This window comes from Rhinatrema bivittatum, chromosome 3 (genome assembly GCF_901001135.1).
Source record: "Rhinatrema bivittatum chromosome 3, aRhiBiv1.1, whole genome shotgun sequence".
Taxonomy (NCBI): domain Eukaryota; kingdom Metazoa; phylum Chordata; class Amphibia; order Gymnophiona; family Rhinatrematidae; genus Rhinatrema; species Rhinatrema bivittatum.
Window position 1 is genome coordinate 363,572,210 of NC_042617.1, and position 18,717 is coordinate 363,590,926.

An 18,717-nucleotide genomic window follows, 5' to 3' on the forward strand; every position below is an offset into this window, starting at 1 on the left:
ACTTCACCTGCCCAGTACGGGAAGCCTGCTTGGCTGTTTTGTTTTTCTCTTCCTGCATACTATAAATCAAGTACCTATGTTATGTTTAAAACTATATACGTTAGGTTATACAGAATTTCGCTTCATCGCGGTCTGGGAGAGATTTCTCTCCCAGACCGCGATGAAGCGAAATTTACGCTCGCGAGACAATATTAAAGTGTAACCGAAGGAAAATTGGCACACGCGAATACAGCCAGACAGGTTCCTGAAGCAGCACAGGACGCGAAACGTGCACGAACTGAACTCTGGACTGCATTTAAAAGCAATTTGGAAGGGTATCACCCTCCGTGAGCTTCACAAGGGAAGTACAATTTTTATCTAAAAAAGAAAAAATGAACAAAAAGTAAAAAATTAGCAACATAAATACATGGGCAAAATTGTGACCAGTGATTAAAGATGATCCCTGATGCGGCTTAAGAGCAGATATGCCAATGAGCTCGTGGGATGGTATGAGAGTCACATGCCCAGGATTATATTTCAGAATCGGTACTACTCATATATAATGAAAAATTCTGTATAACCTAACATATTTAGATTCATTCTATAGTGGACTCGGTTAATCGATTGAGTTTAATTGATATATGTTTAAAACTATTTCATCATTAAAAACTGTTGAGGCAATCCTTCTGATTTTTGCCTGAATCAGACCCTGAAAGCCAGTCCAAAACTCTAGAAGGAAGCATGTATTTTCATTTGGCAGCCACAGTAATTTGTGTGGCCAAAACAAAATAATGGGTTAGGCTTTTTCTGGTGTTAACTTCATATCCCATCAATAACAAATCCAAAGGCCAAGCTGCACCAACAATTTTATTAATATACTCTAGTATCCGCAATCAGAAGGATTTAAGGAAATCAAAGAATTTCATTTCATATGCTGCATGTCTCTTAATAAACAAGGAAAAAGGAAGCAAGGTGTCCAAGTTTTAGCCTGGTTTTCTTTGTAGAATGCAAAATAAGAAAATTTAGGAAAAGGAAAAAGGAAAAGAAGATAGAGAAAAGGAAGTAAAATGTCAGAACAGAAAATGAAGTACATGTGTATTCTTGTCTTTTCACATCTATTCCTATACTTTGCTTCCTCCATCTTTTACACCCTGACAAAAAAATTGTCAATTTACACCCCAGTGTTCTTCCATGAAGACATTACTAAATTTACAAGCATAGATCTCATTAAAAGAGTTAAATTGGATATAATGTACATCCAAGTTATGCTTACCTCTGACTGAATGACTTTAATTAGGAAGAAAATGTGGTAGACTGTTTTAGTTAAGAGAGACAATTGACGACATCTCTCAAGATACACTTGTATCGAAGGATCCACTCTCTGTTGTAATTTGCTCCAGAACAACGTTAGTTCCCTGCGAACAGATACAAAAAAATGGAATTTCAACCAACCTGTGTTTCAAGCATTTGGTTTACATAGATTCAGTGTTTTTGCCAATGAAACTGGGAGAATGCTATAATTGTGCAGGTTTCGTAAATCTTACAACTTAATACTTAACTTGAAAATTTAATGAAAATGTCTATAACTAATGACTGGTTAGTCAAAACAATTTTTGTTATACAGTGTTTAAGTAAAAGCTTAAAAGGTCAAGGCAAGGTAAAGTTGCTTACCTGTAACAGGTGTTCTCCGAGACAGCAGGATGTCAGTCTTCACACATGTACAGTACAGAAAACTTATGTCAAAGTTCCTAGATCTTTGAGCCTCACTATGCACAACCACGGCATGCATTTTAATCACAAATCCACACTGTGTCCTTTCAGTCTAATAATTTAGCTAAAAAATAATGGAGACCCAACTCCTTAGGGAGGCAGGAGGGAATCATGAGGACTGACATCCTGTTGTCCTCTGTGAACACCTGTTATAGGTAAGCAACTTTGCTTTCTCAGAGTTCAAGCAGGATGGCAGTCCTCACATATGGATGATCCCTAGCTACAGGTAGCTCCCAACAGAAAACGAGGAACAAAAATAGTGCTGAAGTGCACAAACAATATTTTTGTTGGCAACAAGCCTTTTTTGTGTGTATATACTCGGGGTGGGGGGGAAGTCTGAAACAAAAACAATGGGATCTAGGCAGGAACGGAATTAGGTTCAACACCTCAAACAAGTTCAGGAGGACAGACTGACCAAACCTGCTGTTACATCGGCCATCCATATCCAAATAGTAATGTAACGTGAATAAGTGGAGAGAACTCCACATTGCAGCCTTGCAGATTTCCTCCATGGGGACTAATCGTAAGTGAGCCACTGATGCTGCCATGGCCCAGACAGAGCGAGCCTTGATTGATATGGCCCACCACAGTCAAGCCTGCCTGGGCATAACAGAAGCAATGTGCTAACCAATTGGAAAGGGTATGTTTGGCAAAAGCGATCCCCAGCTTGGTCTGATCAAAAGGAAACAAAAAGCTGAGTGAATATTCTATAGGCTTCTGCCCACGCCAGATAGTCCAAACTATGCAGGGCTTGTTCACCTTAATGAGCATGTGGCCTGGGGAAAAATGCTGGAAAGATAATTGACTGCTTAAGATAGAATTCTGACACAATTTTAGGCAGGAACTCAGGGTGTATACTGAAGATCCCTCTATTGTGAAAAACATTTGTGGAGAAGTCACTAAGGCCTGAAGCTCACTGACCCTGCATGATGAAATAACCACCACCAAAAATATGATCTTCCAGGTCAGGTATTTCAGGTCACAGGAGTGCAGCAGCTCAAAGGAAACTCATCAGCTGGGACAAAATCACGGTGAGGTCCCCTGACAGCAGGAGTTCTTATGGGTGGCTTCAAATGAAGCAGACCCCTCATGAAATGTACAACTAGAAGCTGTACAGAGATGGGCTTACCTTCTACATAGTGATGATATACACCAATTGTGCTCAGGTGTACCCTAACCGAGTTGGTCTTAAAACCAGCTTCAATGAGATGGAGGAGATAGGATCTAGGGTCTTGTGTTCACACCACTCAGAAAACCTCTTCCACTTCAACCCACAGGACTTCCTAGTGGACGGCTTTCTGGAAGCCAAGAGAACATGACACACATTCTCAGAAAAGTCAAGTGGTTACAAAATCAGCCTCTCAATATCCAAGCAGCGAGCAAGAACAAATCAGAGGTGGGGATGGTGCAACCTGTCATGCTCCTGAGTGGTGAGATCTGGGGAAGCCCCCAGTCCGATTGGTTCCCAAATGGACATCTACCGCAGGAGTGGAAATCAGATGTCTTGACCAATGGGGGGGGGGGCTATGAGGGTCATGGTTCCCCCGTTCTCCTGAGCTTCAAAAGAGTCACCACCACCAGTGGAACTGTAGGATACATGTACAGAAGTCTCTGACCTCAATGCAAGGCGAAAGCATTAGTGGCTAGCTTGCTGCATGCCCGGTGAATGAAGCAGAAGGGGAGGGGGGGCTTTCTGTTCCAAGGAGCCACGAACAGATCCACCTCCAGGGTGCCCCAGAGGTGGAAGATCCAATTTACCACCCCTTGAGTCCAAGGACCATTCTGGGGTGTTAAGGGCCAGTAGTCTGTCTGCCACATATTCTCCACACTAGCAAGATAAGTGGCACAGAGTACCATCCCCTAAGAGGTGGCCCAGGCCCAGAGCTGGACAACCTTATGACACAGAAAGTACAAGCCCATACTTCCCTGCTTGTTGGTATAATACATTGCTACTTGATTGTCTGTTTAGACAAGGCCAACTGTTGGACAGCCGATCTCTGAAAACCCATAGAGTTTACCAAATCGACTGGAACTCTAGGAAGTTTATCTGATAACGGTGTTCCCTGGTGGACCAAGAGCCCTGGGTGCAGAACCCATTAATATGAATTTTCCAAACCAGGTTGGATGCATCCATGGTTATGAAATTTGAATTTAAGGAATTTGGAAAGGAACTCCCTGAACCAGACTGGAATTATCCTGTCAACAGGACAGGGACTGCCAAAGTGGCAGAGTGACGTGGATGCAGTATCGGAGGTTTTGAATGGCTGGTAGCCACTGCAACCTCAAGATCCATTGGGCTTTTTTCATGTACATGCATGGGAGTAACATGTGTCATTGCATCCATGTGGCCCAACAAGCTCAACATGAGCCAAGCTGATTCTGCTGACTCTTCTGAACCTCTTCCCTTATGGCCATCAGGGTGGCAGCCCATTGTTATGGAAGAAAAGCTCTTGCCTGAGTCATGTCTAGCAGAGCTCTTATAAACTACAATTGAGGTGACAGGCAGAGATGAAATTTAGGGCAGTTGATGACAAATCCTAGTAACTCCACCACTCGCATGGTAATGCACAGACTCCTCGGTTCTTGCCGGATATGTGCTCTTGATCAGCCAATCATCCAGATAGGTAAACACAGGCGCCTCCAGCCTGCACAGATGCTCTGTCGCCATGGCCAAACATTTTGTGAAGACACCCAGGGCAGACAAGCCAAAACAGCAAAATGAGATACTGGAGGTGTTGGTTTCCTATTACAAATGTGAAATATTTCCTGTGACTGGAGAATATCTCGATATGAGTATAGGCATCCTCTTTTTGCAGAAAAAGCTATAAGCTGGCAATTGTAAGATCCTTACACACTACAAGGTCATGATTTATTTGATTCTGTTCTGTCTTACTGCATTTGTATTACATTTAATGTCTGAGATGTTTGTGTGGGTGAGTTTTGTAAACCACCCAGAACATGGGATGATGCAACATATACATATTTTAAATAAATAAAATAAAAAATTAAATGGCATCATGGTGCCCAAGGAAACCATCTGGAACTTATATTTTGATGAATTCATTCAAGGCCCTGAGGTCTAGGATGGGACAGAGTCCGCCTGTTTTCTTTGGAATCAGGAAGTACTTGGAGTAGAATCCTCACCCTCTCTATCCTGGTGGGACAGGCTTGACTGCTTTGGCCATTAAGAGGGAGGAGAGCTCCATGAGCTTCCTTATACACTGTTCGACCCAAAGATGAATTTGGAAGGCAATTTGGTGGGACATCCAATAGGTTTAATTTGTATCCTCTCCAGACAATGCAGAGGACACATGGATCCGAGGTTACACTAGGCCACTGATTCGCATAGAACCAGAGCCTGCCCGACTGGTAGGTCCTGGGCACAGGTACAGGGATCTTGGCTATGTTCTCCTCAGTCCAGTCAAAATCCTGTCCCAGGTGTTGGCTGGGACACCTTCGGGGGCTTAGGCACCCTCTACAGCCTGGAATAGTTGTGAAGGGTCTGCTGAGCACAGGAACATGGGGACAGAGGATAGTGCCTCTTTTGTCCTAAACTCCTGGAGGATGACAACAGGTCTGGAGCAGGTGTGGAAAGCTGCTGGAGCATTGCCAATGATCACAGATTTGTGCCACAGTACCCTTAACACGATCTCCAAAGATATTCTCTCCAGTACATGGCACATCACTGAACCTTTCCTGCACCTCTGAACGAATATCAGAGGTGCATAGCTAGGTGAGTCTACACACCCCTATCCCAATGGCAGAGACCCTTGATCCCACTTTGTAGGTTGAATGGATCCTGTGTTTTCTGCACTCCAAACCTTTGATCACCAGTGACTAGAGGGTGTTGTGCTGCTTCTGAGGAAACTGCTGGACCACCTCCTGCACCTGCTTTAGAATGTCCTGCATTTATTGGCCCATCAAGAGATGGTAAGCCACTATGCATCAATGAGCATGGTGTCATGAAACACCTTCTTTCCAAGAGTATCCAACTTCTTGAGGATCCCTCCCCTGTGGGCACCAAGGAGTGGGGGTCCTAGAGCGTTTTGCTTTCTTGAGAACAGATTCTACCACTTCAGACTGGTGTGATAGCTTGTGCTTGTCAAATTCAGGAGCCTTCTGGACAAGATAAATTGTGTCTGCCTTGACCACTGAGAAGGGGTTCTCCCACATCCCCAACAGCACTTCCTGGAGGATATTGTGCACTGAAACTGCCATGATCCCCTAAGGAGTCTCAACATACTGGAAGATATCCAGCAGTTTATGATTGGATTTGTGCTCTGTCTGCAATGTAAATGGGATGGTGTCTGCCATCAACTGCCTAGGAAACTAGATGCATTATCTATTGGAGGGGTCTTGCTCTGGAAGAGTCTGTCCAGAGGATATTCTGGCCCTGAGCAATTACAAACTTTTCCATACAACATTAAAAACAGCATTATTCAATGGAGCTTTTTTTATGAAGGTTTAATTTGTTGGCACTAATTCAGTCTGTGATTGTTTTAATATTAAATCATGACATGTCCTGCTGTAATCTGCTTAGCATGGCAATGCTAATCTAGGTGAAATATTAATATTTTAAACAAACAACTGCACAAAACCTGTGAAGGAGAGGTTTTCAGGCAGGGTATTTCTTTCTGTCTGATGGAGACGAGGGGTCTGAGGAGAGACCTGCCGATGAGCCATCATCTTAGCCACCACACCCCCAGGAGGAAGAGGATCAGACCCACTGTAGCTTGCAGAGGAGGGATATCTGGGTGCTTTGTCCCAGGCCAGAGGGTTGGTAACCAGTATAGCTAGCTGGAGGGCCTGGAACCCCAAGGATCCCGGTTTCTTCGGGGGGGGGGGGGGGGCGGGGGGCTTCCTCTCTTAAGGAGTCGGGGATTACCAGTGGCTGGGTGTCAGTGATGGATAGGGCACAGAACACCTGCAAGAAGTCTAGCAGTGGCTCAAGAAACAATAGTTCCACTCTTTGTGCCACTGATGGCACTGATGCTCCAAGCACAGAGGTCCTGCAGCATCTTTTCCACAGCCTACTGAATACACCTCTCCAATTCCTCTTCGAAGATCACTGATGCCAATACCGAATGGAAGGCAGCAGGAGGAGTTATCAAATCCTCTTCAGAATCGAGAGAAGGTTTAATTTGTTGGACACCAGAACTATGGAGCTCGTGGAGAGCCCCCCCCCCCCCAAGATTCTTGGAGGATAAGCTCCCTTCATCACAGGGCCACTTTGGAGTTCCTGTGCTTAGCATCATGCATTGATTGGGACAGATGCTTCTTTGGCTCCCTTCGATGCTCGGCATGTGTCTATTTCAATGCAGATGCCTTCGAACCAGATGCCTTCTTTGACTTAGGGAAAGATTGTCTTTGGGTTCTCTACCAGCCACCAACACTGAAGGAGCAGATGCTTCTCCTCCTGATGCCTCCACCTCTTCCCAATTCTTCATTCCATTTACCTATGAAATTACTTAGGGTACATGAACCCTTTTTGTGCAGTAGAGCTCCCCAACAAGGCTGTGCAAGATAGACTACAGAACAACACAAGATAAGTGATGTTAAGGCTTTATTTTGGCAGTCTTCAATGAAATAATTTGGAAGTGGACATTCTGTTACAAAGAGCTACATTACTGAGGTACCTAATGATTTTGAAGCCTAATTTTTGGCTCACAGACACGATAGCTGAATTGTCTATTAGCATCGTATGAAGGTACACTTGGACTTCAATTGACATTCTTCATATAACAGGTCTTATATTATTTGGATTTGGTTACATGTTATATAATATTGGGTCTTTTTTGCAGTGCAAATAGTACATGGGACATGTTGAAAGGCATATAAGAATTTACCATCTTAATTAAATTAGTACTACCCACTCAGAAGACTGGTATTTCCTCCCAGTCCCTCAGACATTGTTTCATAACCACAAATAATGGGGCTAAAATATTTCTGAAATAGACCCTGAGGTGTCTAGGTATAAAAATCCCAGATAAGTGAACCCCTCCCGGACCACACACATTCTCACATTACATGCAGGCAATCTAGTCTCACAACCAAGTGGAAAGATCTCAGTCTTGTCATAATTGAGTTTGTAACCGGACAACTCATGAAAGCGAGCCACCAATTCTAGGAAGACCAGACCTGAAGTTGTCGGCTCAGTCATAAACAAAAGTAAATCATCCACGTATAAAGCCAACTTGTGATTCCTACCTCCCACCTTAAAACCTTTGATGGCAGAATGAATTTTTATAGCTTCACCAAGGGCTCCATCACAATATCAAAAAGGAGAAACTGGGCAGCCCTGTCTGGTACCCCACTGAATAGTTATGTATGGTGATAAACAACCATTAAGAGCTAAGCGAACCCAAAGTATCTTACACATTGAATGAATCCAGGACAAAAACAGATCTCCCACAATGTTGCGGGCATAAAAGGCCATGAGACTGTCAAAAGCCTTTACGGCATCTAAAGAAACCAAAAGGCCTTTACACCCCCCCCCCCGGTCGCTTAGCCATATTTGTAATATCAAACACCCTCCTGGAATTAAGAAACTCTCCCTTTGGTAAAGCCAGTCTGATCAGGATTTATGAGTTGGGGCATAACAGACTCCATCCAAAGCTGCAGAACTTTTGCCAAAATTTTTATATCTGAGTTTAGCAGCAAGATGGACCTATAGGAGCCACAGTCAAGCAGGACCTTCCCCTTCTTATGAAGCAAGGTAATAGTTGCATCCTTCATGTCACCCAAGGAACTTTCTGGTTCCCCCACATAATTGAATACATGAACTAAAGAGGGAACAAGATCAGATGGAAACCTTGTAAATATCTAAAGGATAGCTGTCCCATGACTTTTACCTCCAGCTAGAGCCTTGACAGTTGTCTGAATCTCCAGGCTAGTGGTGATGGCATCTAACTTAACGGCCTAGGCCTCTAAAATCTTAGGTAGCAGTACAGATGTCAGAACGCCCTTAATATCAGACAAGTCAACTGGGAAAGTTTCTGCATACAATTTCTCATAATATTCCATAAACACTTCAATACTCTTTAAATCAGAGGTTACCTTGCCCGAAGAACCCCAGTACCCAGAACAGTCCTTCCAGCTATTTTCCTGATAGCCTGGGCCAGAAAGGAAGAAGGCTCATCTCCATGCTCATAAAAAGTAAGCTTGGTATATCTGAGAGCCTTCCCTATATTGGCAACCTCAAGGGATTTTATTTCCCTCCAATAATGCTCCAGATCCTTTATTTAAAAATTCTTATATACCGCTTATACAATTGGTTAATCGATCTATGCCAGGGGTGGGCAATTCCAGTCCTCAAAGGCCTGTCGACGTTTTAGGATATCCTAATGAATATACATGACAGATTTGCATACAACTGAGGCAGAGTGCATGCAAATCTCTCTCATGCATATTCATTAGGGATATCCTGAAAACCAGACTGGTTTGTGGCCCTGGAGGATCGGAAGTGCCCACCCCTGATCTATGCGGTTTACAAATCAAAGACATACATAAAATTCAAAGTAAAACAATTAAGTAAAAAGTGGAAAAACGATATACAAGCAGATTACATAGTTAAAAGACAAATGGGGTACATAAAATTAACCTTAAAATTAAAGGTATTCCAATAACAATAAGAGGAAGAAGACATGAAACTGTAACTATGTGATGTTGTAAGCAATAATGCAAAAATAGATTTTTAGAGCTTTTTTAAATTCTTTGACATTGGATATGAGATGGATGTCTTCTGGTAGAGAGTTCCATAAAACCGTACCAGCGACTGAAAATGCGCACTTACGGGTCAGATCCAGTCTTACTGTCTTTATTGTAGGAACTTCAAGAATGCATTTGTCCATTGAACGTAACTGATGAGATGGTTTGTAGTCTTAGCATTGAGCATAGTCAGACTGTTGAAGGATTGTAGATTAAGTTGTGTATTATAATGAGGATTTTGTAATGAATACGATATATTGTTAGCCAATGCAGAAACTGCAGCGTTGGTGTAATATGATCTTTGCAAGGTATGTTATATAGTAAATGAGCGGCTGAGGTCTGAATGAGCTGAAGAGGATGAATAGTCGTGGTCGGGAGTCCTAGATACAGTAAGTTGCAGTAATTGAGGCCTGATAATATTAATGCTTGAACTACGAAACGAAAATCAAGGGAAATAGAAGAGGTTTGAGGTTTTTTAGAATCTGTAATTTGTAAAAGGATTTTTTTTTACAATTGCAGAAATATTTGACATAGAAAGCTTTGAGTATGAATAAATCTAGATTTCTAGTACAGTTATAGGAACTGTATGATTTTCAAAGATGAACTTATCTGGAGGACAGTGTGTTGAATCTGGAACAGTAGATAAGAAAATCTATTCTGTTTTTGATGTGTTTAGTTTTAATCTATTGTGCGATAACCAAATTTTTATTGTTCTTAAGTAAAGTTGCAGAAGTGATAAAGTTTTGCTCCATGAATCTGAAATTAGAATTATAAACTGTATATTGTCCGCATAAATTTTGTTCAACTCAAGACCAGAGAGGAAATGGCAAAGTGGTAAGAGGTATATATTGAAAAGAATGGCGGATAACGATGAGCCTTGAATTAGTATACTACCAACTGGAGTTGGCAATGCCTAGAGTGACTCTCTGCGGACAGTTAACCAGGAAAGATTGGAACCATTGTAGAGCAGAACCGGATATACCTATGTGTTCAAGATTTGAGAGGAGGATTTCGTGATCTAAAGTATCAAATGCGGCTGAAATGTTTAAAAGTACCAGAATATAATCCGTGCTGGTATCGAAACCTCTGCGTATTGTGTCGAAAGATGATATAAGAAGGGATTCGCTGTTATATCCCTTTCTGAAACTGTATTTATTTATTTATTTATTCGTTTTTATATACCGCCATTTGGTTTAGCTATCATAACGGTTTACAGAATCAAAACAATCAGATAAATTATACATAGTTGCAAAAGAAGAAAACAATAACAATAGTGAAATGATAGGTAGAGGAGGATGGTGGGGTGAAAGAGGGGGAGAAGGGAAAGATGTAAAAAGGAAAGTAACAAAAATAGTATTAATTCATCTTAAAGGAGGGCTTCATATTACATTTCTGAAATTGTAATACTTAAGGTTGATGCCAGTTGTAGTTACTGTTTTGTTCTTGTTTGGGTTTGAATGGTTGAATTGTTTGTAGATGGATTGCTGTTAAGGATGATCATTGATGTAGACTGTATGGAAGAGGGAAGTTTTTAGGTCCTTCTTGAACTTTTTGATGTTAGATTGAGTTCTTAAATAAGGTGGTAGAGTGTTCCATTTTTTTGGGGAAGCAATGGAGAATGCTCTGTTTCTAGTAGTTGATAGTCTAGCATCTTTAATGGGAGGAATTTTTAGACAAGAAGTGTTGTTAGATCGAAGATTTGTTCTGGTAATTTGTGGAGTGATTTTTAAACCAGTATGTTTATGATGATCAGCATGTATTAATTTGTGAGTGATGATCAGGATCTTATAATCTATTCGAGATTTAACAGGAAGCCAATGAAGCGACATTAGTATTGGGGTGATGTGAACATATTTTTTTGTTCCTGTTAAAATTCTAGCTGCTGAATTCTGAAGAATCTGCAGAGGTTTGATGCTTGTTGATGGAAGGCCAATCAGAAGAGAATTACAGTAGTCTATTGTTGAGAAAATTATAAGTTGCAAGACGGTTCTGAAGTCCATTGAATTTAAAAAAGGTTTTAAATGTCTGAGAACTAGGAGCTTATGATATCCTTCTCTGATTTTAGTTATGTGTATATTGTAGTATAGGTTCCTATCCATGATAATTCCAAGATTTCTGGCGTGATTGACAGGGGAAATAAAGTTGATTTGATTGGTAGTGGTGAATTGAGGTGGTGAAATTAAGTTGGTTTTTTGTTCATGATAATTAATTCAGTTTTATCACTATTGATTATTAGTTTTAAATTTGAAAAGAGTTGTTTTAGTGCATCAAGAATCATGGAAGTATCTTTGTAAGTTTCATCAATGGATTTTTTTTTATAGGAATAAGAAGTTGTATATCATCTGCATAGAGGTAGTATGTTATTTGAAGATCATCTAGTAGTTGGCAGATTAGTAAAAGGTAAATATTAAAGAGAGGGGCAGATAATGCAGATCCTTGTGGTACTCCAGTTTTGAGGACAATTTTCTTTGATACGTTATTATTGAATGAGACTTGGTAGCTCCTGTTAAAAAATGATGTGAACCATTGTAGAGTATTGCCAGCTAGACCAATTTCTGATAATCGATCTAGAAGTATTTGATGATTTATAGTATCGAATGCTGCAGAGAGGTCAAGTAATACAAGTAAGTATTGTTTTTCATTGTCAAAACCTCTTAATATGGTATCATTTAATGAAAGAAGGAGCATCTTGGTATTGAGGTTTTTTCTAAAACCATATTGGTTTGGAGATAATATATTGTTTGATTCAAGTATTCATCAAGTTGTGAGTGAACTATTTTTTCTATTATTTTGGCAATGAAGGGAAGGTTTGAAATTGGGCGGTAATTTGATAGTGCATTTGGGTCAAGGTTGGTCTTTTTTAGGATAGGTTTTATTATAACTGACTTAAGAGAATTTGGGTATGAACCTTCAGTAAGAGATAGGTTGATGATCTTTGTGATTGTATTTGTAATAGTAGATTCAATATTCTTTAGGCTTGTAATATGGATGCTATCTAAAGGATGGCTAGCCGGGTTCATTTTTTTGATAATTGATTGGATTTGGATAGTGGAAGAGGTGTCAAAAAGAGTCCATTTTGATTTTGCTTTTTTGTTCAGAGATACAGATTGGGTATTAACATTGAGGTTTGATTGTATTAAGTTTAAAATTTTATTATTGAAGAATTCTGCAAAATCATCACTGTTGTGTGAAGTACAAGTAGTTTTTAGAGTTATTTTTGTGAGCTTCTGCACTATTGATAAGAGCATTCTAGGGTTGTGGTGGAATTTAATGATTTTTTTTGAGAAATAATCTTTTTTTGCATTGTTGATAATAAGCTTATATTGGGCTAGGTATGTTCGATATTTATTTAGGGTGGTTGGAGTTTTGTTTCGTCTCCATTCTTTTTCTTTCTTTCGAAGTTGACGTTTAGATGCTCTGATATTATTAGGATTAGGATGTCAAATATTACCGTATATGTAATCAGAGAGCCGAGTACAACAGATTCAATCTTAGCTATTGAAGGGAGTGCGGCAATAGGATGATATTGGAAATGTCAAAAGGGTCTTGATTTTTCTTTTTAGGAATTGGTAGAATTTATGTTTGTTTCAGAATAGAAGGAAAAGACCCTTGAGCAAGGGATGAATTGACTATGTCAGTTATTGATGGAGAGATGTGTTCTTTAATGTTTTGAAGTAAATATCTGGGACAGGGATTAAAAGGACTATTAGAGGCTTTGGATTTTGTTAGCATATGGGTTATAGTATCGGAATTTGTCATATTGAAATCAGAAAAAGAACTGATCGCTCAAGGTAGGTTAGGTACTGGAAGTGGCAGTGATGCGAAATCAGATGAAATATTTTCTATTTTACCTTTGAAGTGTTGAGCTATTTTATTGCAGAAGTTGTTGGTATAGTGTATGGATGAGTTTTGAGGTGTGGATGTAAGATTTTACAATACTGAACAGAGTATGAGGATTTCCGTTGGCTGTGTGGATTTTTGAAGCATAAACTTTTTTTTAGCACGGTCAATTTCTCTTTTACAGGTGTGCAGGTAGGTGTAATAAGCTTGTTTACGTGTAGGTAATGGATTCTTGTGCCAACGGAGTTCCAAGTTTCGTAGTTTATGTTTCATTTGACATAAAGATTTGGTATACCAAGAGGTGAGTTTGACTTAGATGAATTCTTGCAAGGCGTCAAAGAAGCTAGAGTATTTAAACTATTTTCATTAGTAGAGTTCCAGTAAAGTAGCATAGAATCAGGATCTTTATGAGGGTTTGAGTTAATGCTCAGCAATATGGATTCAAAGAATAAATCTGGATAGACTCTTTTGCATCTTGGTAGAGGTTTATTATTGAAACTAGATTTGAAGTAGTTTTGAGGGTGTTTGGTATTTCCTATTATCGTAATCAGAAAGTGATAGTAACAAATTGAAGCAAGATGGATTGTAAAAGACTTGGTCTAAAGTGCTACCATATTTGTGAGTAGGATTGTTAATTAGTTTGATAAGGCCTAATCCTGATAGGGCATCTGTTATATTAGAAACTGAAGAAAAGCAAAATTGCTTACCTTGTAATGGGTGTTATCCCAGGACAGCAGGATGTAGTCCTCACATATGGGTGACATCAGTAACGGAGCCCTAGTGTGGGAAAAACTTCTGTCAAAGTTTCTAGAAACTTCTGACTGGCAGCCTGAGGCTACTGAGCATGCCCAGCATGCCATGATATTCTCTGCCACAGGGGTCTCACTTCAGTCTCGTATGTAGCAATAAGCGTTAGCAAAAATAAAATTACAAAAATATATGAGGCCCAACTCCGCGGGGTGGCGGGTGGGTTTCATGAGGACTACATCTTGCTGTCCTGGGATAACACCCATTACAAGGTAAGCAATTTTGCTTTATCCCAGGACAAGCAGGATGCTAGTCCTCACATATGGGTGATTAGCAAGCTAGAGGATGAGTCATTTTATATGAAGGCAACAGTGATGTGTTGTTGTGGAAATGAGTCAGCCGAAGATCACAGCAGATTGGTTGTAGAAGGAGTTGGGATTATACTGGAAACAAGTTCTTTAAGACAGATTGCCCATAGACAGAATCTTGTCTTCCCTGCTTGTCCCAGCAGTAATGAGCTGCAAAAGTGTGAAGAGAAGTCCATGTTGCTGCTTTACATATGTCAAGGATTGGCACTGAACGAAAGTGTGCTACTGAGGTTGACATTGCTCTTACGGAGTGTACCTTTACTCGCCCTTGGAGAGGAATGTAGAGATTACTTACCTGATAATCTCGTTTTCCTTAGTGTATGCAGATGGACTCAAAACAAGTGGGTATAGTGTGCTCGTGCTAGCAGTTGGAGACTGATCTGACGTCAGCACGGGTACATATACCCCCGCAGGAAGTGCAGCAATTCAGTAATCTTCCTTGCAAAAGCTGTATGGATATATGTGTAGCTAACCGATCGATTAAATGAACAGGATTACCCTGACCGATTGATAGTAGCTGGAGACCGCCAGTGTTCTCAACCGGAAGGCGTCGACACCCGACAGGATGGATGGCCTATTATAAGAAACATGGCTTACCGTGAGTCGGTGAATCCCCATGTATGCCGGCAGCCGGGCGGGATGCTGAGTCCATCTGCATACATTAAGAAAAACGAGATTATCAGGTAAGTAATCTCTACATTTCCTAGCGTGTAGCAGATGGACTCAAAACAAGTGGGATGTACAAAAGCTACTCCCGGACTGGGTGGGAGGCTGCCCGAGGTCCGTTCAGGATTGCCCTCGCAAATGCTGTCTCCTCCCTGGCCTGGACGTCCAGACGGTAGAATCTGGAGAAGGTATGGATGGAGGACCACGTTGCGGCTTTACATATCTCTTCAGGCGACAGCATCCTAGTTTCTGCCGAAGAGGCCGCTTGCGCTCTGGTAGAGTAAGCCTTGACCCGTAGAGGTGGTGGTTTTCCCGCCTCTACGTAGGCTGCCTTGATAACTTCTTTGATCCAGCGGGCAATGGTTGCCCGTGAGGCCGCTTCCCTTTGCTTCTTCCCGCTGTGAAGGACGAACAGGTGGTCCGTCTTTCGTACTGCTTCTGACATTTCCAGGTATCTGGACAGTAGCCTGCCGATGTCGAGATGGCGCAGTATTCGACCTTCTTCAGACTTCTTCAAACCTTCCGTGGTGGGCAAGGATATGGTTTGGTTGAGGTGGAAGTGTGAGACTACTTTGGGTAAGAAGGAAGGAACCGTGCGAAGATGGATAGCCTCTGGAGTGATTCGGAGAAACGGATCACGGCAGGACAGCACCTGTAGCTCTGAGATGCGGCGTGCTGAGCATACGGCCAGCAGGAACACCATCTTCAAGGTCAACAAACGGAGGGACAGGCCTCGATGGGGTCTGAAGGCAGGTCCCGCTAGGAATTCCAAAACTAGGTTGAGGTTCCACAAGGGCAATAGCCACTTCAGTGGCAGGCGAATGTGTTTGACTCCTTTCAGGAAACGTGAAACGTCTGGGTGTGTGGCAATGCTGTTGCCGTCACTCCGGGGATTGAAGCAGGATAGCGCTGCCACCTGAACCTTGATGGAATTGAGGGACAGACCCTTCTGAAGTCCATCTTGCAGGAAATCCAAAATGATAGGGAGTTTAGCGGCATGTGGATTGGTGCAGTGAGATTCGCACCAGGCTTCAAATACTCTCCAGATCCGTATATATGTTAGTGATGTGGAGAACTTGCGTGCTCGGAGGAGTGTATCTATTACCGGCCCCGAGTATCCTCTTTTTTTCAGTCTAGCCCTCTCAATGGCCAGACCGTAAGAGATAATTGAGCTGGATCCTCATGGAGGATGGGACCTTGCCGCAGCAGGTCCCTGTGTGGAGGCAGTGGCAGTGGATTCCCTGCCAGTAGTCTTCTCATGTCTGCGTACCAGGGTCTTCTTGGCCAGTCCGGGGCCACTAGAAGAACTTGTCCTCTGCGCCGCTGAATCTTGTGTATAATGGCGCCCAGCAGGGGCCATGGAGGAAAAGCATATAGCAGGAACCCCTGAGGCCATGGCTGTACCAGGACATCGATCCCCTGGGATAGAGGATCCCGCCTGTGGCTGAAATACCTGGGTACTTGAGCGTTGGACCTGTCCGCTAGTAGGTCCATGCCCGGCGTCCCCCACTGATCCACAATCATCTGGAAAGCTGTGGGCGACAGCTGCCATTCCCCCGGGTTTAGGCTTTCTCTGCTGAGGAAGTCTGCCGTGGTGTTGTCCTTCCCGGCGATGTGGACGGCGGAGATGTCCTGGAGATTCGCCTCTGCCCAAGCCATCAGCGGGGCTATCTCTAGGGACACCTGTTGGCTTCTGGTTCCGCCCTGTCGGTTGATGTATGCCACCATGGTGGCGTTGTCAGACATCACTCTGACTGCTCTGTTCCTCAGTCTGTGAGCAAATCGCAGGCAGGCTAATCGGACTGCCTGTGCCTCTAGACGGTTGATGTTCCACCCCGACTCTTCTCTGTTCCACTGCCCTTGGGCGGTGAGCTCCTCGCAGTGTGCTCCCCATCTGCTCAGGCTGGCATCTGTGGTGAGCAGAGTCCACGTGGGGGAGGAATCTTCGACCCCCTGCTCGTGTGGTTGGACTGCAACCACCACCGTAGCTGAGTCCGCAGTCTGGCTGGTAGAGGTAGATGCACGGAGTAATTCCGGAAGCATGGGCTCCATCAAGAGAGGAGGGAGCGTTGTAGCGGTCTCATATGGGCCCGCGCCCAGGGTACCACTTCCAGGGTGGATGCCATGAGACCGAGAACCTGCAGATAGTCCCAAGCTATGGGCCGGCTGGCTCCCATCAAGGACCGTAGACGCGTCTGGAGTTTTAACCTTCTCTTGGTGGTGAGGCTGACTTTGTCTGCCTGGGTGTTGAACTGGACTCCCAGGTATTCTAGTGATTGAGAAGGCTGTAGGCAGCTCTTGTTTAGGTTGACTACCCATCCCAGGCTCCTCGCTCTGCGTGGCTCTAAGCTGGCACGCTGAGCAGAGGCCGAGAGCTTTCACGCTGGAATCAGGAGGTGCCGCTTCTGGGGACGCCGGGGCGTTTAAATGTTCCATCGCGTCTTGCGAATGCAGAGCGCCGGCGCTTATGCTGCCAATATGCGCTCAATAATATACAATATGCGCTCAATAATATGCAGTCAGCAATATGCGCTCAATAATATACAATATGCGCTCAATAATATACAATATGCACTCACTACCTGAACAAGGCAGACAAAATGGCGAACTCCACGGCGTGCCACATGCAGGCAATGCCGCCGATCCTCGTACCTCGGAGACCAAAAAGTAAGATGTATGCCTTACCTGATCCTCGGCGCTTCCCGGCTGTAACCCGGGCAGTCTCCGGCTGCGGGGGGAGAGGGTAAATACCGTCACTGCCGAGCTTGAGGAAATGCACCCGCTGCCTCTAAGCCGCCGAACTCGTCTCGCTCGGGGCTAAATCCACGCCGGGACCGAGGCCCTCTCAGCCAGGCCCAAGCCCTTCTCGCTCGGGGGCTAGATCCCTACCGCGATTCGGCCACTGGACCGAGGCGTAGACCTCCAAGGGATTGCGGAAATCACCCCGGAAACTCAACTGGGGGAGGGACCAGAGGGTATCACCGCAGGAGTGCGGGGCTCGTCTTCTGAGAAATTTGTAAAGTAGAAAGTAGAAAATAGAAAGTAGATTTGGAAAACACGCTCAGCGAGCGTGCAGGCGCTCCAAACTGCTTTGGAGATGGAAATTACTGAGTTGCTTCACTTCCTGTGGGGGTATATGTACCCGTGCTGACGTCAGATCAGTCTCCAACTGCTAGCACGAGCACACTATACCGGTAGATATAGTATACTTGGATTTTCAGAAGGCGTTTGACAAAGTTCCTCATGAGAGGCTTCTAGGAAAAGTAAAAGTCATGGGATAGGTGGCGATGTCCTTTCGTGGATTGCAAACTGGCTAAAAGACAAGAAACAGCGAGTAGGATTAAATGGACAATTTTCTCAGTGGAAGGGAGTGGACAGTGGAGTGCCTCAGGGATCTGTATTGGGACCCTTACTTTTCAATATATTTATAAATGATCTGGAAAGAAATACGACGAGTGAGAATCAAATTTGCAGATGACACAAAATTGTTCAGAGTAGTTAAATCACAAGCAGATTGTGACAAATTGCAGGAAGACCTTGCGAGACTGGAAAATTGGGCATCCAAATGGCAGATGAAATTTAATGTGGATAAGTGCAAGGTGATGCATATAGGGAAAAATAACCCATGCTATAATTACAC

The 18,717-nt window shown here is 43.1% G+C and overlaps 1 protein-coding gene across 1 annotated transcript in view; it reads right to left on the reverse strand.

Annotated features, from left to right (window-relative positions):
- ZNF292 (zinc finger protein 292) overlaps nucleotides 1–18,717 on the reverse strand; it is a 520,431-nt gene that overhangs the window by 56,405 nt on the left and 445,309 nt on the right. The window contains exon 7 of the mRNA XM_029595467.1: nucleotides 1,253–1,394. Coding sequence (XP_029451327.1) covers nucleotides 1,253–1,394 — 142 coding nt within the window. The remainder of the gene's footprint in view (nucleotides 1–1,252; nucleotides 1,395–18,717) is intronic.